The following is a 26,726-nucleotide window of genomic DNA, read 5'->3' on the forward strand; positions in this document are numbered from 1 at the left end:
TTTTACATGGGTCCAGGTTGAGCCCCCATAGAGATCTTCATTGAGAAACTTTAGGAAGAAGGGCTGGGTTACAGAATGAAGATGAGGGGAGGAATCCTGCACTAAATGCTGTCTCCCAGCACTGGGGAGATCAGTGGGAGAAATGACATGGATTAGCTTTATTTTTAGGATGAGGTAGGCACTTTGATCTCTATGTTTTAGGCTGGACACAGATACTCATATCAAAAGACAATGTATTTCAGGTTATAAGGCAAATGGAACAAACATTTTAATAAGTGAATAACACATTAAGGTGTAGAGGTCTCTAAGTGGCTTGATGGAAGTCACACAACAAATGAGGTCTCTGGGTCTCTTCATTCTGCAACCTGCTGCCGCCTTTGATGACCTGGATCAGTTATTCCTCCCACCGCATCTCCCCAATGCTTTTACATAGCTCACACTGCACGCTGTCCCTAGACAAATATCTATTATCATGATATCAATTGCATTTAGGAAAATTCTCATACTTGATCATAAAGTTCAATCGATGTTTTAATTGGGCATGATACCTGGATGATATTCCTATGATATGACCCTGGGAACATTGCCATTTCAGAAAGCAGGTAACAGATGAGTAGATTCCCAGTGACAATCCTTCAAGGTTTACAGAGGCTGTCATTCTCTGGGTCCTTTTAGAACTTGGATTTCTAGCTGCACTTCAGTGCATGCTAAAGTCCTGCGCTAGTGACAAAATCTTAATGTGTCTCCCTGTGAAGGTCTGTCTGTCTCAAAACATCCCCCAGGTGTGAGGGCCTTACCACTTCAATCTGGGGAGGATTCAAGGATCGAACCCCTTTGAGCTGCAAGCGGTACAAGCACCGTTGAAAGACAAGCCTGCACTCTCTCCTCTGCCTCCTCTTGGCTCCTCTCAGTTTGCAGCCCAGGGTGTTGCCTAAATGCCAAGGGCATATGGCTCCTGAGTTTGCCGAAGATCATATAAGGGACAGCCACTGCTGAACATGAAGGAGCTGTTCATGTTCAGGGAACAACAGAAGAAAATGAAAAACATGGAGACCCTTTTGCCCCATGACATGTCTTCAGGGGAATGTTGTTCTGAGCACAGAGGCCTGAGGAGCTGTGGACAGGATCAATGCTTCTTCCTTTATGGGGTATAGAGAAGTATATGACCAGGGTCCAAGTCTTTGTGAAGGTCCTTCAGAAAAATCAGTTTATGTCAGCTCTTTCAATATTAAGTATGTCCCCATTGTTTTCTCAAATTCTCTTCTGGACAGATGATGTGTGTACAATTTTGGGCCAGGCAATAAAGCTTGAAACAGGACATCTGTGTCTGAGATGGGAGTCCAAGGCCAAGGAAAGCTTACATGGCATGGGTCAGAGGCAGGCGGGCCTCACCTCAGAAAAGGCAGAGAGCTGAACCTGAGCCAGGTGCTACAGTGAGACTCTTGTCTCCGGGAACGTGGTGTCTTCAGGATGTTCTGGCTCTGTCCTTGTGGCTTCTCTATGTGAGTCCAAACGCTGGAGGGCACGGCCTCTGAAGGCTGGTGCACACAGCAGTCTGCATATGGTTTGCACCTTCTTAGGCCATATACGAAGGCCAGGTCAAGCACAGAAAATAAACAGAAGCTTACCCCAGACATGGGTGTGACTTTTCTCGATGGAACTGCAGAGAGAAAAAGGTGTGAGAAGCCCCATTTCCATCCAAGAAGACCTGGGGCAGAGGAGAAATCCTAACCTTCCGCATAGCAGCAAAAGCAGGCCCAAAGGTGGCTTTGACTTCCACTCGGTCTCGTATCCAGGCGGGCAACTTGGCCAGGATGGAAGGCCGGGCATACCGGTGATCCAGGAGCACAATGCTGGCAAAGTCCCTCTGGTGCCTGATGGCCCTGCCTGGGTAGATGTGTAAGTCAGGACCCTTGAGCTCAATTCACCTACCAATACTGCATGTGCACTGGGGTCTTCTCCTTCCCTGACCACTCAGATGGACAATAGTGTACATAGTAACAACCCTCCTGCCTCAAACCATCTGCCCCCAGCAGCTGCCCCACACTTACCTATGGATTGGTTTATAGCCTTCATACACAGATTCTCTATCAATACCGTCCCTGGCGGGGGCTGACCATGTGTCCTAGGCTGAGAAGAAAACAGAAGAGGGAAGCTCAGAATCTTACCTTTGCTTGCAGTGTAGTGCAGGCTTTGGAGCAAACTCAGGTTTCACGAGTCTGAGTCAACAGCTTGTGGTATAGTTCATGCCACAGAGAAGATCAATGGGTTAGAGGTGTACTCCAAACCTCTAGGGAAGACAGCAGTCATTTGTGCAATGGGAGGTCGGGCTGCAATGCCTTGTCATCCAGTCCCAGGGTGTGGGTGGCACCACTTCCTCCCTTTCCCCCTCTCAAACACTTCAGGTACTCACAAGGGTCTGATCCAAGTAGGCCATCTTCTCTTGTAGCTCTGGAGACTTAATGTTGGGGTACGGCATCCCCACCATCACCACACACCTGTATGGCATAAGTCATCAAGTCAGCATGTAGCTACCACGGACACTGCATCAACTGATAGGTGGAACGAGTTTTGTGTGATTTCATGGGCCTGTATGGTGTGTGCTGTACACATGCGTGTGGAGGCCAGAGGATGATAGATGTCATCTGACACTCTTCACACTATTCTCTAGGACATGGTTTTCCAGTAAATCTGAAGCTCACAGGATGCTAGGATTCATGGGCAGAACTACCCAGGGCCTGTCGCCTTTGACACACAGTGCTTACTGGTAAACACAGCCATGCAGGCTTTGATGTGTGTGTGTGGAGATCTGTTGTTGTGTCCTCTTACCTTCTGGGCATGCATCCTCACTCACTAAGCCATGTCCCATCCCTCCTACCACTTTTACGGCCCTCTTGTTCTTCCCATGGAGGTACCACTTGGAAAGGTTGTTTTAGCTCAGAGATCCAAGCCAGGCAGACCAGGATCCTAAGCAAGTCATGGCTGCCTTCTTCTCTGGTCTAAACAGCCAGATGGACAGTGATTTCAAATAATCCACCCACAGCCTGCAGCCCCCAAGCAGGTCATGTGGGTACTGACCCCATGGTATGCCTTAGCAATTAGGGCCCAGCGTTCCCAGCCCCGGCAGACAAGGGGACACACCTACCGGCCCAGGTCGTCAGAGAAGTTGATCCCTTCACTCATCTTCCCTCCAACCACAGAGAGGAGTAGGGCCCCTGTCAGATGGCCTTCTGAGTGACTGCAGCTCTGTCAGGACAGAATCACACCAGGATTCCTGAGCCAAGCCTGGGACCCACACAACTGTTCCCAGCTGCCAGGCACAGGTGGTCTCTGGACGCAGCCTCACTTCCGTCTCTCACCGCAATGCACTTGGAATACGCCGTCAGCACCTGCTCCACCTGGCTCGCTCTCTTGGGCTCTTGAAAGATCTGAGGGTAGAAGATGAGGCCTCCCAGCAAAAGGCTTCAAAAGACTGATTCTTGAGCCCAGTCTGGGTTTTGAAGCATGTGGATGGATCATGTAGTCAGGCTACAGCAAAGCCCTGTGGTCTGTGTGCCAGGCCTCGACTTGGTAGATACCAAGTTAACAAGGTTGAGGACCCCTCGGAAGAGCTACAAGTAGCAATATCCTTGTAGACAGGCTAAGGGGCACTCACCTTTTTCCTGACAGACAAACGTGCCAGCAGGCCAGTCTTGTCCCAGTGAGCATGTACCTGGCGCAGGTACTCGTAGGAAGGAAGGAAGCACACCATCCCTCCAGGGACCACATTGCACAAGTTACAGAGAATGCGGCCCGTCTCCTCCATCTGCAAAAAGCAGACAAAGAGCCAGCCTAGAGCAGGGCCCACAGTCACAGCCACAGCCACAGCCACAGCCACAGCCACACAGGATGGAAACTGAGCAGCTCCCCTTTGGTATCATGCAATGTGTTCGCTACTTTTAAGAGAAGTCCTCAACTGGGGCTTGGGGTGACTTCGTGCATTTATGCCATATCCCATCACTGGTACCCCAGAGATGACAAACCAGACTCTTGGTAAATCTCCCTATGTCCCTGTTTCATGGAGAATACCAACCAGAACAAACCGGCACTGAGAGGCCACAGGAGTTGTGACCTAGAAATTCACCCTTCCCAGGATAGAGACAAGGAACAAGAACCCCAAACTGGCCAGCCTTCTGCCCTGCATCCTCACGGGATGACAGGAGCTCTTTAGAAAGTATTAAGAAACGTATGGTGAGGAAGGCAGACCATCCGTCTCCATGCCAACACTGGTAGTTACCGATGCCTGGTCACAGGCCAGCGAGGACAGGGGGGGGGCTGGCACTAACCATCTGAGGCAGCTCTCTTCTCTGGTAGGTGAATTCCAGCTGTTGGTTAGAGGGCCCACTGCATATGATAAGGGGCAAGATGTTGTCTGGAGGGATCACGTGACCTGGTGATACCAAAGGAAGGCTGAAAACTAGTGTCTGGGTAGGGCAGTTTCTCAAATCATTTTTCCATCTAGGAGCTAAACTTTGAAATGCACTTAGCTCCTCTCTGCACTGACAGAGCAGTGTGAACAATGTGGTGAGCGGAGCGCAGAGCCTGAATCTGAGGAAGTGTGGTGGTAAGCAAGCCCACTAAGGTGCCAGCCAGTGGAGTCCTCTGCCTTTGCCCATTCTGCCCTCCACACAGTTGCTTACCACAGGAGAACTCAACCACTCTCGAAGCTTCTACCCCAGAACATGCCAGCAGCTGCTCCCGAAAGTCAGACACCTGCAGCAATGACATCAGGCCTTGTGACCTCAGAGCCTGGGGTTGTGTGCTCTTGCAGTGAATGCAAGAGAAGGCTGGGCTAGGAGGCAAGTCCAGGCACAGGAAAGGAGGAGCAGCCAATGATCCAAGGCAAAAGAAAACAACTGCTATCCAGTGTCCCCAGAAAACTTAAGAGAGAGCAGCAAGGGAAGCACCAGGATATACATTCACATCAACAATAGGGACCACGACCTACAACACATGTTCGAAAAATGAAACTAATCAAACATCGCAGTCAGGAAACACAGTAACAAAACGAACAGTTCTCAACACAGGAAAAAGAAACGGCCAATAAACGTGTGAAGAAATGCTCACCCTTACTCGCCACCAGAGAAATGAAAGTCAAAACTATGCTAAGATTCCTGCCTTATCCCAACAGAATGACTGTCAAGGCTCCGGGACCTTCAGGAAGAGGGGAAGATGGATTATGAGAGCCACGGGTGGAAGGAAATGTCTCAGGTCACACCAGGGCAGGTGACTGTGACAGATGGGATCCCGAGCAAACGCAAGGCAGGCAGAACCCCAGCATGGAGGTAGGGTTGTGGGGACAAAATCCCAGCACTAACCGAGGAACTACTAGCCTAACAACTGCTGCAAGGGGGAAGGCCTGTTTTCTTTAATGATGTGAACCCCTAGTAAGTTGATGACACAGAGGCAGACAGAACGCACTACCAAGACTGACTGGGCAGCACAGCACGGCCTTGATGGGGAGCAGAGCTGATGGGGAGGCGAATATGTTCAAACACAGCAGATAAAATTCTCAAGCAACACAAATATTTTTTAAATGGCAAGAAAAGTGAACAAAGAAATCTGGCGAGGATGTGGACAACAGGCCTGCGACACGGCTGATGGGAATGTAAGGTGGCCTAGCCACCGTGGGAGTCAGTGCACAGCTTCCTGCAAACAAAACACACTGAAAGTGGATCTTTCGTATGCACAGCTGAATAAACAATGAAATAAGAGGAAGAGGACATGCCGAGTCCTACAGTGCGGGGATTTCTACGATAGCTACAGGGAGAAAACAGGCAGAGTCTGGAGGAGTTCAGGCTGAAGGTGACCAGCTGACTAAGAGACCAGGAGAGCAGAGCCTGGAGGGACAGCAAGAGAGGAGCAGGGGACGAGATGGTGCACTGTACAGGATTCAAGCTGGGAAAGGAAAAGGAAGCCTAGCTGCTGGAAGAAGGGTTTTAGGGGAGGTAGCAGGGTGGAATGCTGGGAGGAGCCACAGGTTCTAAAGGATCCTGGAAGAGCTGCTATCACTTTGATGGGTTAAAAGGCGCCTCACTTAACCATTTGTCCCAGGATTCTGAGACCTAACAGCACTACTCTCCAGCTCTACTACTCCAGAATATGGAGCCAAAGGACTCCAAAAACCCACAGAGGGATTCCACACCATGCTCACTGCTGCACTAAACACCAAACAAGATACCCATCAACAGAGGTTTGGACACAGAAAATGTGGTCTACAAGACAGGTTTTGTTTTACTGGGCAGTGATGACACATGCCTTTAATCCCAGCACTTGGGAGGCAGAGGCAGATGGGTTTCTTGAGTACAAGGCTAGCCTGGTCTACAGAGCAAGTTTCAGGACAGCCAGGGCTACACCGAGAAGCCTGTCTCGGGAGGCTGAGGCAGGGAGGCAACTCAGGAAGATCACATTACGTGAATTAACTAGCTGCAGCCCTAGATGCTTTACAGGACCCCATCACACACAGATGATACAGTGATGCCATTGTCGGCGGGAACAGTGGGAGGGAAAGCTGGGAAATAGGAAGGAGAGTGAAATCCTAGGAGGATATCCTCAACGTATACACATATACAAAATCTTTAATAAAAACTTGAGGCCTGCACAGATGACCCCATGGTTAAGAACCTTCATTGCTTTGGCAGAGGACCTGGGTTTGGCTCCTAGCACCCACGTGCTGACTCAAGAGTCTGAAAAGCCAGGCAAGACAGCTCATTAAGACTACACAGTAAGAGCTGGACATGGTGGTGGATACCTTTATCTCAGCACTTGAGAGGCAGAGGCAGATGATTCTCCTGTGAGTTTGAGGGCAGCCTGATCAACACAGGGAATTCTAGGACAGCAAGGACAGACAGACAGGCAGACAGACAGACAGACAGACAGACAGACACACACACACACACACACACACACACACTACATAGTAGAGAGATTCCCATCTCAAAAACCAGCAAACAGAACAATAATGGCCACGCACAGTGTTAACACCAAATGAATACACACAAAGCCAAACCAAAAACTAAACCAGCTTCTACACGGGCTTAGAATGTGCCTTGACTGTAGAGTATGTGCCTGGCACGTACCTGGTTTTGAGGGCCATTAGCTGTAACACAGGGAACACAATAGAAAAGTCCTTTTTTTTTTCAGAGCTGAGGACCGAACCCAGGGCCTTGTGCTTGCTAGGCAAGTGCTCTACCACTGAGCTAAATCCCTAACCCCAGCAAAGTCTTAAGAAAGTTCTAGCCTCCATTCTAGCAGGCAACCAAGGCTGGAATCCAACTGTAATAGTCCAACAGTCTACACTATAGAGGGCTCTCAGGATGGAACAAGGAACAACCCTGGATCACAGAACTGAGAAAACTGGAGACAATGGGAAAAGAGTGTAGTATCCCACTACACAAAGCAGGATTGGGGTGAGCGGCACCTTGGTGGCATGTGAGACATGTCACATTTAAATGCAGCACTGAGGAGTATGCTAGAATAAACATTTGCTGACAAGAGTAAATAGTAACATCGTGTACAGAGAGAAACAGCAAACTATACCAATAATGTAGAAGTGTGGTTTAAAGAGTACACACACATATCCACGGAAGTTACAGACACCAGCACGACCCTTTGGTTTCCCCAATTCTGTAGTAAAGCTTGTCTTTGATGTCTATGAAATAAAACTAACTTTTCAAAACCATACAGGCAATGACTTTCCAGGAGATGCTGGCACAAGGAGGGAATGAGAGAATAGCAACTCCATGAGAGTCTGGACTACAGAAGGGCTTTTTCTCAGAGAGAGAAGCCAACTCCAGGGGCTGCAGACATACAAGAGACACAGGGCTGCCACCCCACCAGCCTAAAAGGCAAGGGCAGTGAAATGGTAGTGGTCCCTAGTAGGCGTTGCTAAGCCTGTATGTGCTGGCCCATTTGTGCTTAGGGGCCCAAGGACAGAGAGGAGAGGCTGATGTGTCCTTCCCGGGTACCTTACCGGCTGCATGGTGCCACCAGCAATGACCAGGGCTCGGCATTCCTTCACCACCTGGGCAAAGTGCACAGCTGGATTCAAGAGTAAGAACTTAAGGCTGCTCTGACCAACACTGCCTGAAAGACAAATGGCAAAGGGACAGAGCTGACTACGCAGAAGAAACCCAGATGATCTATGGAGGGCAGTGAGCTCCGCTCTCCCTTTAAAAAGAAAGCATTTCTCCTGCCCTTGGTACCACAGACTCTGGGAACTCAGGGGCAAAGATAGTCTGGCCAGTGTCCCATAACCCTTGGACAACAGGACACAGATAAGGTCCAGCCCCATCTAACCACAACCGCGAGTCTCTAGGTTCTGTAGGGACCTTGTCTGAGATAATTCAGCACCTCTGAAACCCAGTCCCCAGGTCTACTGGTGGCTCCAGCCTAGGAGGCATATGGTTCCTTCACACACAGAACCAGGCAGCATGACAGAGTGCTTCCAAGCTAGGCCCCTTGGTTACAAGCAGTGGATTACCTTGGCGGTTCACGATCACCCTGCCATCCTGGTTGGCTGTGGTGAGAGCTTCTAAAAAGGCCTCAATGTGCATCAGTGGGGAGGCAGGCCGCAGGGCTACAGCCTGGCCCTCCTCCAGGGAGTCTGCAGAAGAGGGCAGGAGGGGAAAGAAGGCCTTCCTTATATGGAGTCCATGTCTCTCACAGGGCCTGTGTCTGGCTCTCATGGCTCACCATCCTAGCTCACCCTTAGGAGGCCCTGACTGCAGGCTCTTCAGGAACTGCTGGAAGCCACCCAGACCTCGGTTCTCCTCAGAGTCTGAGACGGATGGAAGAACAACTCCAAAGCATTCTGTGAAGCCAAAGAGCTGTGTTGGGAACAAGAGGACAGACAAAAATGAGGAGGAACTCTGAATAAGACTCCCCAACCAGCCGGCACCCATTTCCTCCCAGGCCGGGAGTCACCCCACCCTATGGACAGTGGAATCAGAAGCTAGAATCCTCAGGCAACAGAGTAAGCAGGCAGGGGCACTCAGGCTCCTGGCCAAACAATGGGAAAGGTACCTTCCTGCTGAGCATGCTCTTCTCCAGGTACCGCTGAACCTGCAGAAGGAACATGGGCCATTGTGAGAAGGAAGCAAACTGTGGGCTAAACTCTAGAGACGGCCATTGAAGGGATAGGGCTCATTACCCCCTCAGAGGAACCCAAAGCCATGTAAAAAGGGAGAGGCAGTGGACCATGAGAGGCAGCCTGGTCCTTGGTTGAGCTAAAGGCGCTGAAGCCCCGGAGACCCTGAAGGGACAACAGGAGCTTTGCCTGCTCCCAGGCGCCAGACCCCTGCAATTAGCTGAAGCCCCCCATAGATATGTGGCCATCAGTCACATAAGGGCGATGCCCCAATCCCTCCACATGTAGCCCCAATGCCTCAGGCCAAGGAAAAGAGTTGTGCATGACCTGTGGTCACTTAGGCTCAAGACACAGATCTCTATGCTAATGAGGTACCTTTAGGCATAGAGGTAATAAGCTCCCTTCCCAGATATTCCTGACCCCCGCAGAAGGTATTTACTCTCAGGGTGACCCTAAGAATTGGGGTATGGTTTTACACATCCACTTTCCACCATGGCATTAATGATTCAGACTGTCTGAAGGCCTTTACCTGTAGAGCTGCTAGCTAATCTCCTGTAGAAGGCCTCTCTGAGCTCCCAGACACAACCTCTATCAAGCTAAGGGCCTCCACCAAGCCTGCCAACTGTCAAGCTAAGAACTCTCCCTGTGGGCCCAGCCAGAGCTCTCCGCCATCCTGCTCTCTCCCTCTGCTTCTGGCTATATGCAGCCCATGGACCCCCACCTCCATTCTCAGCTCTTCCTCATCTCCTAGCAGGGCCTGGATGTCCAAGAGCCTGAGAACCAGAAGGCCCTGGCCTCATTGAAGACCAGCAGACTGGAACCAGCTCCAGCTGTCCTGTACCTTAGACTGTGTTTTTCCACTTTGGAGTGGTCTCTTGGTGCTTCCCTACATCCCAGCACATGCCCAGAGCTACTTGGAATAACTCAGTCAAACTCTCTGTGTTTGCCTCCCCAAGCAGCCATGCCCTGTGGCGGAGTGGATCCCGGACCCACAACCCCAAGCAATCTTACTGGTCTACTTTCTGAGTCGAGCAGTAGGCAGGTACTCACTACTCTAGGGGCCCTAAGAATGCAGGGTTCCACAGGAGACCTCACAAGCATAGCCTCACCATTGACGTTCCCACTCTCTTGTCACCTTAAGGGAGTTCAAGACAAGATGTGAAGGGCAGGAAGGTTGGCTCACAACCATCTGTAATTCCAGTTCAGCAGATCTCCCTTCTCATGACCTCCGTGGGTACCAGGCATGCATACATGTGGTGCTCAGACATACATGCAGGGAAAACCTCCAAATACATTACAAAGAGCAAGGCACTAACTGCCAAGTGACAGATGCAGACGGGGCCTTGAAGAAGAGGTGAGTTAAAATCAATGCCAAGGGTAGTGAAGACAGCTCATAAGCTCGCCACACAAGCAGACACCTGAGCTGGAATGCTCAGAGAACACACAAAAGCCAGAGTCAGTTAGCACTGAGTGTCTAACCACAATGCTCATACTGAGAAATGGGATGCAGAGAGGAGAAACAGCCCAGAAGCCTGTGAACCAGCGTGCCTGGCACAAACAGCGAAAACAACCAAGAGACCCTATCTCCAACAGGATAGAGAAAGCAGGGACTAACATGGGAAAACTGTCCTCTCGCCTGACATGCACCGTGGCGATTCAAAACGCAAATGTGTGCTGGCATACACATTAAAAAGACAAATCTCGGGCTGGAGAGATGGCTCCGAGGTTAAGAGGTCTGCTCTTCCAGAGGTCCTGAGTTCAAATCCCAGCAACCACATGGTGGCTCACAACCATCTATAATGAGATCTGGTGCCCTTTTCTGACCTGCAGGAATACATGCAGGCAGAAAGCTCTATGATGTATACATAATAAATAAATAAATGTTTTTTTTAAAAAGACAAATCTTTAAAAAAACAAAGACAAACAAACAAACAAAAAACCTCAAAACCGTTCTAGGCCGGCCTGATCTATAGTCTGAATTCCAGAATGGCCAGGGCTAGATAGTAATACCCTATCTTAAACATCAAAACACAAAATAATAGAAAACTAAAATGAAAACCGAAGTCTGGTCCTTTACTTCAGAGCAGAAAGGAGATGAGCCTGGCCCAGGGGAGGTGGGGATGCAGCCTCCCTGCATGCTCAGTAGGGAAAGGTTGGTGCCTCTCCCCAGCTCATAGTGCATCATGAGGTCTGTGGGAAGTAGACAGATTGCAACCCAGGCTGGCATCGGGTGAAGTATGCCTTAGTCAGCCATTATAAAGGGAAAGGCAGAGGTGTGAGGCACGCTGGAGAAAGAAGGCTTCCTCAAGGCTCACAGCTGTGGTAACCAAGAGCCATGGGGAATGTCAACTATTCAGAGCTGAACAAAAGAGGAGAAAGGTACCAAAGACGACCAACAGGATGACAGTAGTGACGATGACCAGAATTAGTTTAAGGAACACTGATTTGAAAACTGGAAGGCAAGCATGGAGAACAAGATCCAGACTGGGTCTAGCTGGTGGGGTCCATCCAGCCAACCTTGGTTCACCCACGGATAGCCTGGGCCAGTCGCCCTCCAGACCAGCTAATCTGAGCCTGTTTTCCTGTACTTTTGCTTTATGTTTCAGGGTTTCTCTGTGTGGCCCTGGCTGTAGACCAGGCTGACCTGAAACACAGAGATCCACCTGCCTCCAACTCCTGAGTGCTGGAATGAAAGCGGGCACCACCACAGCCCAGCAGTTCTCCTGTTCTTAAGTGTCCACAGTTTGTGCTGGCAGAGTGCTCAGGACAAAGGGACACTAGGTTGTGGTTTAGAGTCCTAGCGACTGAACTGTGGGAGCACCAGTTTTCAAAGGCTAACAGAAGCAAAGGTCTGTGCCTGCCATCCTGCCCAAGGATCCACTGGGAAGACTGGCTGGGCAGTCCTAGCCACGCCCACCTGCTCCCCTCACACAGTAAGTCCACAGTGGACTGTAGTCATAGCCACGCCCACCTGTTCCTCACTCAGTAAGTACACAGTGGACTGTAGTCATAGCCACGCCCACCTTCCCACCTCACTCAGTAAGTACACTGTGGACTGTAGTCCTAGCCACGCCCACCCACCTGCTCCCCTGTAGTCCTAGCCACACAGTAAGTACACAGTGGACTGTAGTCATAGCCACGCCCACCTTCCCACCTCACTCAGTATGTACACAGGGGACTGTAATCCTAGCCACGCCCACCTGCTCATCACACTCAGTCACCCTGGAGAAAGTCTGGCAGAACAGAGGTGGGTAGGGATGGAGAGGTTGTGTTTACTCCAAGGGATGCCAAGACCAACCTCTCTTACCAACCCTAGGTCACAGAACCCCAGAGTGGTGTACAGGCCCTGGCACAACCACTTGGCTGCTGCTGTCCTAATTTAGATCCGTTGATGTTAAACACTCAAGGACAACGATTTACATATTATTTCTTCTATGTCTACTTGATTAGGTGACAGGGCAGAACACGACAGGCAAGTGAACAAAACTGACCTCCTCCCCTACCTCTCCTTTCAGAGCCTTAAGGAAACCCAAAGGTGCCGGAACCACAAGAGAGCTTTACCTTGAAGAGGTTGATGTTGTCCACCTGGCTCTGAAAGAGAAAGTCGTTGATGCTCTGCAGCTCAGACCCTGTGGGCAGACAAAGATGCTCCTTTGTACCTTGGTGAGGCCTCAGCTCCAGGCTTGGAGTAAAGCCCTGTGGGCTCAGACCACCTCCCACCCTTGACAGCCACTTCCTCACCTGTCTGAGGCAGGCTCTGTGTACTGGGTTTTGCTTAACAGACCTCTCAGAGGAAAGGCCAATGGGTCAGGGGTGGCAGCTCTGCCCACTTCTGAGCTATAACTCCCCTAAGCGTCATAGCTACAGGAACATTCATTTTCAAGTGACATCCGTGTGGGGCATTTGTACAAACAACACACTAAGAACCAGCCTGTCAGGGAGCTGTGGGTGTGACTCACACACTTCAAGTGGAACCCAAGGCCAGGCAAGAGGCAGGAGCAGAGTAGTCTCCCACTGTCCCTGAGCAGGACAAGGGAACACCAGGGTCTGAAGAAGACGTTGACTGTGGCACAGGCACAGAAGGAAGTGGAAAGTACCCTAACACAGGACGACATCTTGCTACAAAAGCCTCCACCGACTTCCTAAAATATAGCTGTAGAAAATTTCAAACCGATGACATATAGTGTAAGAGTCCCTTCCTGCCTTTAGGAAGAGGACAAAAAATCCTGACCTGCAGGCTAGAGACAACAGCCTGCATCCAGTCTCCTGAGCGACAGGCAGACCCCAGCTTCAGCCTTAGTTTTCCCTCTGTGAACGAAGTTTGAATCTCCTGGGCTTCCTTCTGCCAGTGTGTCATGGCCCCTAGGACACCATGTGGTTGTAACACGACCATGAAACATCAGGTCTGTTTCCCACTGCATGATGATCATAACTGGCACCCTTGGGTTTCTTAAAGTGAAAAGGCTGAGGTCAAACATCTCAGCTAAGACAGACAGACACAAGGACACCATAAGGAATGACCAAGACAGCTCTTGAAGGCATAAAACACCCAAGAGTCCTCACTGGCATTCAAGGACCAAGACCAACACAATAGGCAGATTAGGGGTCTGGTGGGAGGGGGGGGAAGAGGTGCACCTTCCCTCCCAAACAGCCACAAACTTGTCCAGCAAGTACAGGATCTGCTTGATGTACATCAGGTTCTTGGCCTTTAAACCATGCTTCCTGAGGAATGAGCATCAGAGCAGGGTTGTGGCATCCTCCAGGAACTCCCTGCACCAGATGCACGGCCTTTCTCTCCCGCCAGGGGCCGACACACTGGGCTCAGGTACACAAACCCTCCAGCACATAAAGGCTGCCTAGGACCAGGGTTCTCAGCACCTGCTGCTCTCCCCCAGAAAGCCTAGGATGAGGAGGGCACACACCAGGACAGACCAATTCAACCCATTCTTCCAAGACGCTGGCACTACCAGTCACCTCCACTAGTGCTCCAGGAGGCTAATGTGGAAGCCACAGAGGCTGAGCATGGGGGACCTTTTGCCTTGGGAAGTCTCTTACCTGTATCTTTCCATGTACTGGAGCAACTGGGAATGGGCCTGGCAGAGCTAAGGAGAAAACAGAACAGCACGAAGGAATTCCAGGATGTGGTTAAGAGAACCTCTGTAGCGATCTAGAAAATGCCAGCCCAGGACACATGGGGGCCATCAGGGTGATGGGCATCTGGGTAGCAACAGACAAAGGCAAAAATGCACAGGTAGGCCGTGGGGCTGACAAGAGCTGAGAGAGTAAGGGAAGAGTCCAAAGCCAAAGGTCCTCAAGCTCAGATGAGAACTGAGCTGGGAGATGGCTTACACTGCAGGACTGAGTTCAAGGTGGGTGACATCACATAGGTTTGTCAGAAGCCAGTGGTCACATCCTGGTTCACCTCAGTTTGTGCAGTTTGGGTATAAGATACACAGCTTTGCCCTCCAAGAATCCCCAAGTTCCCAAAATTACGCAGGGAACCCCTACCCCAAGAGAAAAGCATGAGGCACACAGAACCCCTTTACAGCTGCTTGCTGCCACATACACAGGAAGGTAATCAGGAGCCTGCAGAGGCCTGGAGCAATGTGGTACCACAAGGATAAAAGGCACTGCTGTGAGCCTGCTGGCCTGGATGCCCCATCCTTCCAACAGACAACTTTGAGCAGCACTGGGTGGAGGAGCTGAGGACAAAGCAGCCAGCCCTTTGCAAGCTGGCATCCAAGAACCTCACTCTTACCGAGGAACAGGAAAGGACACAGTTCCAGTTCAGTTCACCCTTCCCAAGCCCCACATCCAGAACACCCCCTGATCCAGGCATTTAAAGGGATGACCAATGTCACTCTGCCCCAAACAGGAGGGGCTGACCCACCTGGGAACCATTGACCTCTGTGCTGTGGATATTGGTGATGGTGTCAATCAGGTTGTGAGCCTCGTCCATGACCACCTGCCCTTGCAGCCTGATCCCCTAGTTGCCGGGTTGCTTTAGAGTCAGTGCAGCATTGGGTAAACCCACCAGCTGTAGGGAAAGGTGATGGTTGGAGAGGCCATGTAGCAACCTGTCTTCCCAGAGCTGAAGGCATCCTGCAGTAAACTACCCAGGCACTGCACTGTTGAATTTTTGCTCAGACCCTGCAGGAGGCAGTCTGGGACTCCCAATGCCATAGGAATCCGGACTCCGCCAGTTCCAACAGCCCCCTCCGCTCAGAAGGTTTCTGAGAGGGTCAACTATGGGAACTCAAATTGGAGCTGATCACTGGGAAAGGGGAGGGCTGGAGTCCCTGGAGGTGAGCTCTCCTGCACTGCCTTAGACTCCAAAGTTCTTCACCCCACTGAGAATCAATCACCAAGCAGCAGAAGGCAACCCCAGCCTCTGGTGCTGGGGCTTCAGCTACTCACTCAGCCCTGTGGCTCTGGCACATTCTCATGTAAATGACCCTTGGTTTTTCATCAGCCAACAGAATCTGAGAAACCATGTCAATGAGGGGTGAGTATAAATTCAGATTTGTAGGTGTCCTGCCATGAAGATTTTTCCAACAAGGAAGTGAGGGAGAGCACTCAGTTGGGTGAAAAGTGTTTTCCTTGAAATCAAGGGCCTTTCTGGGACACAATCCCATTGGGGAAAGGCCAGGAGTGGTGGCACCACTGGAGATGGCAGCAGGGGAAGCCTGTGACAGGCTCATTGATGCACCCACACAAAGATAAGGACAACGGGAAAACCAGGTGCCAATGTGGGTACCGTCCTTTACGACAGTGAGGGAAGAGAATATCTGTCTGGGCCCCAGTGCTCCCATGTAGAAACAGAACTATTTCAGTGGGCTGTTTATAAAGGGAAATGAGGTGAGAACAGCTTCCACATGTCTGAGAACACACCATGCTCAGGTCTTCTATCTCGGACAGCACCACCTCACTTTCGGACAGACATCTGGAGACAAGGCTGCCTCCTCAGTCTGTCTGTGCACACCCACATACAGCAGGGACATCCATGTGTGAGCACCGCCCCTGAGCAGGAGGATTACTCAGGACCTGCTCTTGGGAAATCCACTAAGTCTCCTGGATGACATTCAGAGCTCCCTTTGGAGGGAGCAGGAGAGGCACAAAGTACCTGACTTGTGAGGGCAGTGACAGCCTTGGCCTTGCTGTCAGAGAGAAGCAGATTTCTCCTGTACAAAGCCAAGGCGGTCAACCCGGACAGGACTGCCAGCAGCCGTCAGAGGGATACACCAGCAGCCCTCAGCTGAAAAAGCATTTGGTTATTTTCCAGTTCTGGGCTCAGCTCCTACCCAACACCCTTCAGTGTGGTTCTTTAGGATGAACAACACTCTTCTCAGATTCCTACGCAGCTGAACTCTCCATGATGCTAACTGGCCTCTCCCCAGGCCATGTGGGATCCCTGGCCTCCTCAATCTCTCTGCTCTGGAGAAGATGGCCTTGTGCCATAGCGGTGAGATGTGAAGCACTTGTCATGCTAACCCAGGTAGGGACATCGTCCTCTACACAAGAGAGATGAGGAAAGCCTTGTGTCAGCACATGGACTACTTCCCATTCCCCAGCTCGCTCACCTGGGCTGCAGGGATGGCAAAGCGGCTTCCATAATAGGGGCAGGCCTGGGCCTCCTTCCCGAGGGCCACGAGCTGCTCCATGTCCTTCACCTCCAGCAGAATCTCATCCCGGAGAAGCTCCATCTGCTCATGGTTGTAGAAGGGGCAGGAGGCCTGCATCTTCTGTCTCCTTCTCTTTGCCTTGTCTTCCCCAATTCTGATCTTTTCTGTGGTGGTGCAGATGGAGGGGAGCAAGGACAGGAAGGGGCTCAGCTACGTCTGGGGTCAGGAGTAGGAACGATGATATGGAACCACACACGTTCACGGGGTAGGAAATTCCTGCTTACTGTGGACTCGTCGGGATACTATGGGAATTGTCCTCTATGCTCTCCAAAAAGAGATGGCACAAACATGTCTATGCCAGGTCCCTGACCCTGACCCAGGAAGCACCAACACTTGTGCCCAAGGAGGGGCCTGAGGCAGAAGCCAGGGCCCGCTTAGCCATTCCTTCTGGTTAACACAGTCCTCACGCCATGGCCCTGTTGTAGACCCCACCACACTTCTGCCACTCACACGCTGTCCGGAACGTCTCACGACACAGGTCCTGTACCTACCGTGTTTGCGTCTTTGCATGTCCACGCAGCGGTCATTCATGAGGTGCACAGAACCCAGGCTTTTCACATCTTCATTCACACAAAGGCTCTACAAGGCAGGAGAAGAGGGAAAGCAGTGGCTTTCGTTCACATTGGGAAACCTCTGTTACCAAGCTTACCCTCAGTCAACTCTAAAGATTGCCTCATCTTGACCCTTGCTTACAGAATGGACCATTAACATAGAATCGGACCACTAAACTGCTCTTCTGCCCTCCTGAAGTTTTCGTTTGTGCCTAAGCTGCACCACACAAAGCTCTCCACCAACTCCAAGACTGAACCTGTTCTCTGCGTGCATGAGAACCCACTGTGTTTCGTATCAGTCGGGGGTGATTAGGTTTTATGTGTGTGGGCATTCTGTCTGCTTGTATAACTCTGCACCATGTGCGTGCCTGGGACGTGCACGGGGAGCCAGAAGGAAGCGTACGATGCCCTGGAACTAGGGTGACAGATGGCCGTGAGCTGCCATGGAGATGCTAGACATTGAACCTGGGTCCTCGGGAAGAGCACAGCAGCCAGTGTTCTTTGCCACTGGGCCATGGCTCCCGCCCAAGCTTATACTGTTTGAAGGAAGCTTCCTCACAGTCCGTTTCTGTACCAGTATTTTAGGGTTTTGTTCCTTAGTTGGTTTTGGGGTTTTAGTGTGCATTGTGGTCATTTGTTCTGAGAGAGCGTCTCACTGTGTAGAGCAGTCGAGCCTCAAATTCAAAAACTTCCTCTTCCTCCGTATCCCATGTGCAGGGATTAAAGGTGTGCAGCACCACACCAACCTATATGAAAGGGTTTCATGTGCTCACATTCTCTTTCTTTCCCAACCAAAGGGTGAGTTTGCAGTGGGTTTTTTTTTTTGTTTTGTTTTGTTTTGTTTTGTTAAGAAAACCTCTGCCCTTTATTGAAAAAAAAATTACTGTCCTTTGTTGTGATCTCTGGGCCTAGATGAGAGAAATGGAAGCCACAGTAGTACAGCATTTCTCTCTCTCTCTCTCTCTCTCTCTCTCTCTCTCTCTCTCTCTCTCTCTCTCTCCCTATCTGATTGTTTTTGAGATTGAAACTGCATTTTTCTCCTACCCTTTATTCCCTCCAAACGCTCCTTGCTATCTTTCCAATTCACCGCCTCTCTTTCATTGATATATGTATATTCATAAGTGTTTATGTGCATACACATTATCTGCCTAACTCCAGCCTGCTCAGTGTATAGAACGTTACTTGTAGTAGGTTGGCAGGACTGACCATCTGGTCTTGGATAGGCAATGGTGGACTGGTTCCTGAGGAAGAGGATTTCTCCCACTCAAGGCATTTCTGAGCTCAGCTGAACATCTTGGATACTGAACACTGACAGACGTCTTTAAAGATAAAGAACAGAAATGGCGCTGGCTGAAGGACAAAGGACGGACTCACTGCCAAGTCTGTGTCTCCTGCAACTTGTTAAGTATAATTGGCCAACCAAGGAGCGCTGCCCCCAGGCCCACCTTGCCCTCAGCAACCTCTGTCTATGCCTAGGCCAAGAGAAAAGACACAGGAGGAGGCATCTGTCTGGACAAGAACACCTCCTTCTGCTTACCTGCCGAGACCCAAGGGAGACTAGCCGCGTCTCCTTGCCAAAAGGGCTCTTCTGTACCTCACGCACAAACTGGGCCAGCTGTGAGTGTGTCCGACTGCAGTAATAAATCTGACCAGAGGAAAGGAAAGGGATTCAAAGAGGGGAGTCTAATTGGCAGGCACCATTGGCCTGAGATCCTGCAGGAGGAAGCAGGGCAGTCACAAATGCACACTCCTGAGATGACGAAGACTCTGCTCAGGTCAGGTTACACCTAACTGGGGCCCAGCAGTACCTAGGATCCAAGTCTCCCACAGTTTAAACTCAGACTCAAGTCCTAGGCTAGGAGACCTAGGAGACCCTGGGAAAGTGGGTTTCCCCACAGTGCTGATTCCTGATATGGCAACGACCTCACCTCTCTGGAGAGCATGGGAGGAAGGTTTTTCTGTACCCAGGCCCTGGAAGGAGAGGGGGAGCATGAGGTGCACATTCTGCTGCTCTCGAACTCAGCACAGTAAGACAGGAGAGCAGAGCACAAGGACATCCACACTGCACAGAAAAGTCCATCTCAGACAACACCAGGACTTTGAACATGGAGAGGTGTCATGGCACACACAGCTCACTGCACTCCATGAGCGTCCAAGAATAAGGACTCCACACATGCTTGCTCCTGCCTTGCCCTCCCCACCTCCCCCTGGAGAGGGGAACCTGTGTGTCCTAGGCCCAGTGTGGCTGATCCTCCAAGGCCTCCCTTAGAGGCCATCAGAGACTCGGGCAGCTTACCTTGGTTATATGTTCTTCCTCCAAGTCATCCTCACCCTCATCCGCCCTAGGAGACACCAAGATGGAGGTCAGTCTCCACACAGCACACTTAAATACCTAAAAGCACTGAAATGTGCTCTGGGCTCTCACTGACAAGCAGGAGGGCAGGCCTGTCCTCAGAAGTCAACAGGGCTGAGGGGCAAGCTCTGAATACAACACAGACACGACCCAGGAAACTGCCAAGCCTGCTCCTCAGGACACCCCACACAAGCTCTCTAGCTGCCTTCACTGCTGCTCAACTCTGTGAAACCTAGAAAACACAGAGAAGGAAAAGACCTGGAGTTCTTTTCTCTTTAAAGACCTCTTTATGTATTTTGTCTACATGGGTACTGTCTGGACGTACATCTATCTGCTCACAAGAATAGGGCATCAGGCACTTCAGAGCTGCCATGTGGTTGCTGGGAATTGAACTCAGAACCTTTGGAAAAGTATTCAGCACTGCTAACCACTGAGCCATCTCCCCAGCCCTAGACTTGCAGTTCTCTCTCTTTTTTTTTTTTTTTAATTTTTATTTATTTTACGTATGTGAGTACACTGTAGAGTGAGTACACTGTAGCTGTCTTAAGACACACCAGAAGGCTTTGGATTCCATTTCAGATGGTTGTCACACACCAGCTCTGGTCTGACAGAGCTGAGCTATCTGACTGAGCTATGTGGTGATCTTCAGAGAGCTGTCTCCAACAGAACATAAGGCTGTCAGCTTCTACCCCACAATTTGACTTTGGGTTGTTCTTTCTGCCACTCTCAAACACCCCTGCCCCAGGACCGCCAACTAAGCCACTGCTGGCCCTTGGCAGACTCTTTCTCTGTTACCTCTGCCTCTATGTGGTCGGTCTCCTCCTTAGGCTATCCTGGAAGAGACACTGCTGCTCCTTCTTAGTCCTCCTGGGATGTGATCGGGAGAGCTGCCGATTTGTTAAGGTGACACCCAACTACTATGCCTCAAGCCACGTGTACAAGCCCAGTACCAGGCTGCTCTTACTTCTGCACTACCTCAGGGGCCGATCAGAGCCTGGTTAATAACAAAACTTCCAAGACTCCATGACAGGCTTCAAATTGGCAGTTCAGGAGACTAGGCCTAGATCTGTTTCCAAGAAATGGGCAAGTCCAAGCAAGCCAGTTACTGGAAAAACCCCAGACCTTGGGCAGCCAATCAGAAACTGCCAACACCACCAGAAGCTGACCCACCACGTGCCAGAGCCAAGCAAGGGCAATGGGTCAGCAGCAGTTTTCAGGCTCCCCCAGCAGCAGTTTCCAGTCCCTCCCTCCACCCCCAAAAGTGGTTCTAGGATGTCTCTAGACAAATGGGGGTGAGAGTTCACTTTGGGGGTCTCCATCTTGGTAATGGAAGATGCCAACATGCTGGACTGCTGCTGAACAAAACACTCTGCTTTTACATACTATTTGAGTCCAGGATACCATTCTTCCGCGAATCACAGACACTTATACTATACTATATGGAGGATCCCTTACCCTTCTCTGAGCTTGTCTGGGGAGTTCAAAAACTCCATGTGCAGAATGTCATGTAACCTTGGTCAAGAGTACAGGTATGCCTTCCCTTTTACTGTTAACAGCCCATTCAGCAAGCACCTGAGATTCCTGAAATGCTTCCCCATGCTAATGAGGCATTCTGGTACCCGAAGCCTTCAGCCAATGATCTTTGCCCATCCTCGATGCTTCTACCACCTAACGCCCAACCCCCAAAGTATAGAAGGCTTGAATCACCCACAGGTAAAGTTGACCTGCCTCTCTCCAGCTGTCCCGAGGTGTCTTCTTCCCCCTATGTACTCAAGGGGTTTCCAACCCATCCCTACCTGGCATCTCTGCTCCCACTGCCCTCGTGGGCCATTGCTCTTTGGGGGCCAATATTTGCTGAAGATCCCCAAGGCCAGGGAGAGATGCAAATACCCACAAACCTTAATGTTTTAAGGACATTCTAGTACTGGATATGGAACATACCACTCTCAGGCTGAATTAATCCCTCCCCCAGCATCCTGCTGTACTTTGACATCCATCCAGTATTTACTCAGCCCTCAGAGACCTGTACCTGCTCCAACCTTAGGTCTTCTGTCTCTTCCTCTCTTTGCTCTGATACTTGGGCCTTCCCTCAAGCACACACAATCTCCACTTCCAGCCCAGTGAGTTTATGGGACCCTAATCAGAACCCTCATGCCTCAGCAGGCCTTACCTCGGTGTGACTTTACACACTACTACTATCCTACTCCATTTTCCTCTAAGCAAACACACTGGTTTCAAACTGAACTGTACACTTATGTCCCGCCCATCTCCCAGCCTAGAAATGTACGCTGGTCATGGACAGGGCTATACCCAGCTGACCTCAACTGGCTAAACAGGGTGCCCACAGATATATCCTGAACAGGATCCCAGCTGGGAAGAAGTCTGTTCTCCTCCCCTAAAGGCCATGAAAGTCCTGTGTCTCACTCACCCTGACACTGACATTTATGTCACTGTGCACATGAAACTCCAGATTGCAGCACCTGGGCCACCAGACTTTCCCTACTAGAATTGAAGTGGGAATGAGAAAAGAGTGCCTCGAGAGGAGCTGTGTGGTACAGCCATGAATAAGTCCCTCCTGTCGGAGTGTCCTGGGTCACTCACAAGTGAAGCTCATAAAATAAGAGCTTTCGGCTCATCTGGACCAGAAACCCTAAACGATGTCAACTGTGAGTCTGGAACTCTCTCTGACGGTTATGCTTACGCCTACTGGTGGAGAACACAGAATCCAGAACCAGGTGGACTACATCCAGGCCCAGCTCTCCCCCATTCATGAGCCCACAGCAATGGCCAAGACATAGCACCTGACCCAGCCATGGCCTCCAGGATTCCACCACTGGACGACAGCGGGGAAAACTAACTCAACACATACACAGGACTGTCACAGAGAAAAGGGTCAACCGTGGATGTCACCAGCACTTATGACCGCTTAAATACAAGCCCAAGGTGAACAAACAAGCAGTCGGCTATCAGGCGGTCTCCTGGGTGCTCCGGCTGAGGCTGCAGACTGACATCCGAGGTCTCACCTGCTGCCTCCTCTCTCCTCATCACTCTCATATTCTGCCAGAACCAGATGCTCCTCCCCACACTCCAGCTGCCCCAGCTGCTCTGGTGCTGTGTCTGCAGCAAGCATCTCCCTGCTGAGGCGCAGGAGAGTCTCCATCTCCTCTTCCTCCTGTCTCTGGGTGGGAACAAAGACACAGAGAGAAGTCTCGCACTGGAGCTCCAGCTGACTCTGTGACAGACCTGGGCCCAGCACTGCTGCCACCAAAAACAGAGAACCACATTCTCCTCAGAGGATGAACCCCACTGCCTGACTCAGATCCTCCACCACTTGAAAGCCCCAACCACTGTTTGAGGAGATGGTGGCCAATGGGAGCAAGAGTGGGGTCTGCCAATCGGGTGTCTCACATCGGGCCCAGGCAGTGTGCAGCTGCCCACAACCCACAGCCCTCCACGTGCTCACCGAGCGCTTGGCAGGAAACCTGCATCTTCTATCCTGGCAGACCTCCTGCAGCCGCTCCTCTCGCTTCCTCCTCCTCACCTGCTCCTCCTAGAGGACAGGGACAGCAGAAAGAGACTCCTGCAGAAGTGCCACCCCAGGCCTTTCTCAGTAACAAATCTACTGAGAGAGCCCCTCACAGGGTGCTACCACCTCCATTCTCTCTGCCAATCTGGCCCCACTGCTCAGGTCAGTGGGGCTACATCCTCTCTTCCTCCAAGGCATACAGTAACAGCCATTCTTCAACTCTGTCCTTTCCCAGGCGAGTGAAAAATGGAAAAGGCTTGCATCATAAAGAGACAGCAATGACCTCAAGGTCAGCCAAGGACTGAGAGGCAACACCAAAAGAAAAAAAATCCTAAGTCTTTTAATAAATTGAAAATAATCATTGAAGCCTGTTCCTGATCACTCCCTTCTCAGTCCTCAGATCTCACCTCAGCCTCCCACCAGGTCCCTTTCTTCTTTCTTCTGCACAAATTCAGTGACCCAGTCAGGATCTCCAGCAGGTCTCAGGGTGTCAGAGGGTTCTTGGCAGGATGAGGAAGACAGGAGGAGTTCCTCCCACTACTTGTGGGGGCCAGATGCAGGAGCGAGGAGACCAGCCTCTGCTTGCAATTTCTTCTGTTCAAAGTCCCGGAGCCAGGACAGGGCCCCACAAATCAGACTTAAGGACTTTCCCTGCAGGAGGAAAACGACCTCAAACCAGGCCAGAAGCAAAGCTTCCCAGATGATGCCCCATGTAATAAGGCCATCAAAGAAACCCTGGTTCTGAACACGATGATGCTCCAAGACCATCTAAAATGGAAAGGAATCAGTGGTCACCAGAGACACGGAAGGAAGGGAGGTAAGCTTGGTCGAGAAGGGGAATTAGCTGCTCTTAGGCCAAATAGCTCCATGTCCTAAAAGAATTTAAGTGTTTTTTTCAACTTACAAAAATATCTAAATAATGACGGGAAAAATACATTAACATAAAGCATGGAATCCAAAATTCTTGCCAAGGCCACCTCTGACTCCAAGCTTTAGGGCAACAAAAGCCCAAACACGCATAGTCAGTCACACGAGTTGCTACTGTGGGCGATGTCTACTGTCCAAAACACTCTTCCTGCCTGAGGTAACACCGTTCCATAGTACCGTTCACGCTGACAGGCAGCCCTATCCTGTGCTCCTAACCCCAGTGTCTGACTGACCATGAGGCCCTTAGGTGCGTCCTCATTCTTACAAGGACTGGCAGCCTTATAAAAAAAGGGTCATTCAGATGCAGTCACACAGAAAACAAAGGCACCATAAAAAAACGCAGGAAGATGGCATCTACCAGAACAGGAGGGGCCGGACAGCCTACTCACATAGCCTTCAGGAAGAGCCAAAACTATGAAAATGTTGACTCCAGACCTGAACCTCCAGAACTGTTAGTGCTGGATTTCTGCTGTGGACGCAATCTGCAATACTCTATACCATGAAGACCAGAAGACGGACTACAGAGGAAACTGTGGAGTCCCCCAGGCTGCTGTGCCTAGGATACATCTGGGTTCATGTGACTCTTTAGAGCTAACCCTCTCTCTTCTTAACCTTCTGAGTTTGTTGCATTTAGGGGTGGCTGAAAGTCTCCAGAGCAGGGTTCTGATCTCACCTGCCCTAAGTAAACAACTGGGAGGACCCTAAGTAAAACAACTCCTCACCTGCAATCCTCGATGAGACAGTGGCTTATCTCAGGAGCTCTGGGACTCTGACCTGACTCTCAAAGCTTATTCCCATATATGTAAATGCAAATATTTTTGTATATATGCAAAAATGGAACAGTGCACTGCCTGGTTCTATGCCAACTTGACACAAGCTGAGTTATCACAGGGAAAGGAGTCCCCCTTGAGGAAATGCCTCCATGAGACCCAGCTGTAAGGCACTTTCTCAATTAGTGATCAAGGGGGGAGGACTCCTTGTGGGTGGTGCCATCCCTGGGCTGGTGGTCTTTGGTTCTATGAGCAAGCCAGGGGAAGCAAGCCATGGCCTCTGCCTCCTGGCCTGCGTGAGTTCCAGCCCCGACGTCCTTGGGTGAGTTGACATAGCACTCACTGTGCACAGTACCTCCTCGGGTGAGTTCACATAGTACTGACTGTGCACAGTACCTCCTTGGGGGAGTTCACATAGTACTCAGTGTGCATAGTAACTCCTTGGGTGAGTTCAGATAGTACTCACTGTACACAGTACCTCCTTGGGTGAGTTCACATAGTACTCACTGTACACAGTACCTCCTTGGGTGAGTTCACACAGTACTCACTATGTACAGTACCTCCTTGGGGGAGTTGACATAGTACTCACTGTACACAGTACCTCCTTGGGTAAGTTCACATAGTACTCACTGTGCACAGTACCTCCTTGGGTGAGTTCACACAGTACTCACTGTGCACAGTACCTCCTTGGGTGAGTTCACATAGTACGTCCTTGGGGAAGTTCTTACAGTACTCACTGTGCACAGTAATACACCAAAGTTGGAGAAAGAAGCTGGGAACCTGCAACCACAGCCCTGTTTGGTTCCAACAATCCACCTCAGATACATCCCTCACTCAGTCTGGGTGAGGAAGGAAGATAGACTCGGGGTTGGCTCCCAACAGCACTCAGTAGCTTGGGTCCTACACTCTGAAACAGTGCTGAACCTGGGAAAAAGCCAAAGCTTTCTCGATGTTCCTCAACATCAAAGCAGCAGTGAGCCACAGAAATCACAAAGCCATTGGTGGTGTGGGTTACACTGCAATTTGAAAGTCTCAGCTGCCTTTAGCCTGTTCTCTCCATGGGGCTGCATTTAGCGGTTGAACAGAGGAAGAGACCACTATGCAGAAAGAGAACCTGATGACGACTGTGCCCAGCTTCCTCTTGAGGAAGGCAATGTCTACACAGGTGAACTGTCAGGGTGAGAAAGGCCGCCTCAAACTGTCTGAGTGGCGCTCGCACATCCCTCATCCCTCACACTCACCGTGCCAGTTGGACTCTCAAATATCCCAATCTTGCCAGCCTCCAAAACCTTGTAGAGTTCTGCCATGAAGTCTTTCTGGATAGGATAAGGGGGGAAGGGAAACGGAAAATGGATGCCATCCATCTCCTGGCTTTCCTCAGCCATTGCCCTAGAGGGAGGGAGGGAGGGAGGGGGAGGGGGGGGAGGAGGAGGAGAGAGAGAGAGAGAGAGAGAGAGAGAGAGAGAATTACTTTTCTCATGAGCCACGAAGTGGACTGAATCTGCTGAGTCCAAAGCACTTTTCCCACTAGTCACACAGTTTCCCTTTGGGTTGTACATTTTTCTGGCAAGCAGTCACCATGCTCTGTCCATTGCACACACGTGATTATACCAGAACCACACAACCCATAAAGTGATGCTGGTCAGATACTGGTTTTGTAGGCTCCAGCCCAGAAAGACCTTAGGATGAACCTCCTGTTCTGCTACTGGATGCCCTTCCAATAATTCCTCCTCAAAAGCAGAGGCCTGCCTTGCCAAGGTCAGTGCTCTTTGGATCAAGCTGCCTTGGAC

General features: G+C 50.7%; 1 protein-coding gene across 1 annotated transcript; it reads right to left on the reverse strand.

Annotated features, from left to right (window-relative positions):
* Positions 1–236: 236 nt before the first annotated feature.
* On the reverse strand, positions 237–26,321 carry Ddx11 (DEAD/H-box helicase 11). The gene is given in 27 exon segments (XM_032901456.1): positions 237–1,660; positions 1,733–1,887; positions 2,052–2,130; positions 2,414–2,498; positions 3,146–3,246; positions 3,360–3,428; positions 3,656–3,805; positions 4,326–4,429; positions 4,680–4,752; positions 8,012–8,124; positions 8,522–8,644; positions 8,747–8,867; positions 9,064–9,102; positions 12,689–12,756; positions 12,869–12,901; positions 13,761–13,849; positions 14,183–14,229; positions 15,018–15,164; positions 16,708–16,913; positions 17,301–17,388; positions 18,898–19,005; positions 19,657–19,702; positions 22,737–22,891; positions 23,177–23,263; positions 23,366–23,376; positions 23,647–23,890; positions 26,178–26,321. Coding segments are annotated over 27 exon segments (2,721 nt in total). The 3' UTR covers positions 237–1,624.
* Positions 26,322–26,726: the final 405 nt, after the last annotated feature.

This window comes from Rattus rattus, chromosome 4 (genome assembly GCF_011064425.1).
Source record: "Rattus rattus isolate New Zealand chromosome 4, Rrattus_CSIRO_v1, whole genome shotgun sequence".
NCBI classification, from domain to species: domain Eukaryota; kingdom Metazoa; phylum Chordata; class Mammalia; order Rodentia; family Muridae; genus Rattus; species Rattus rattus.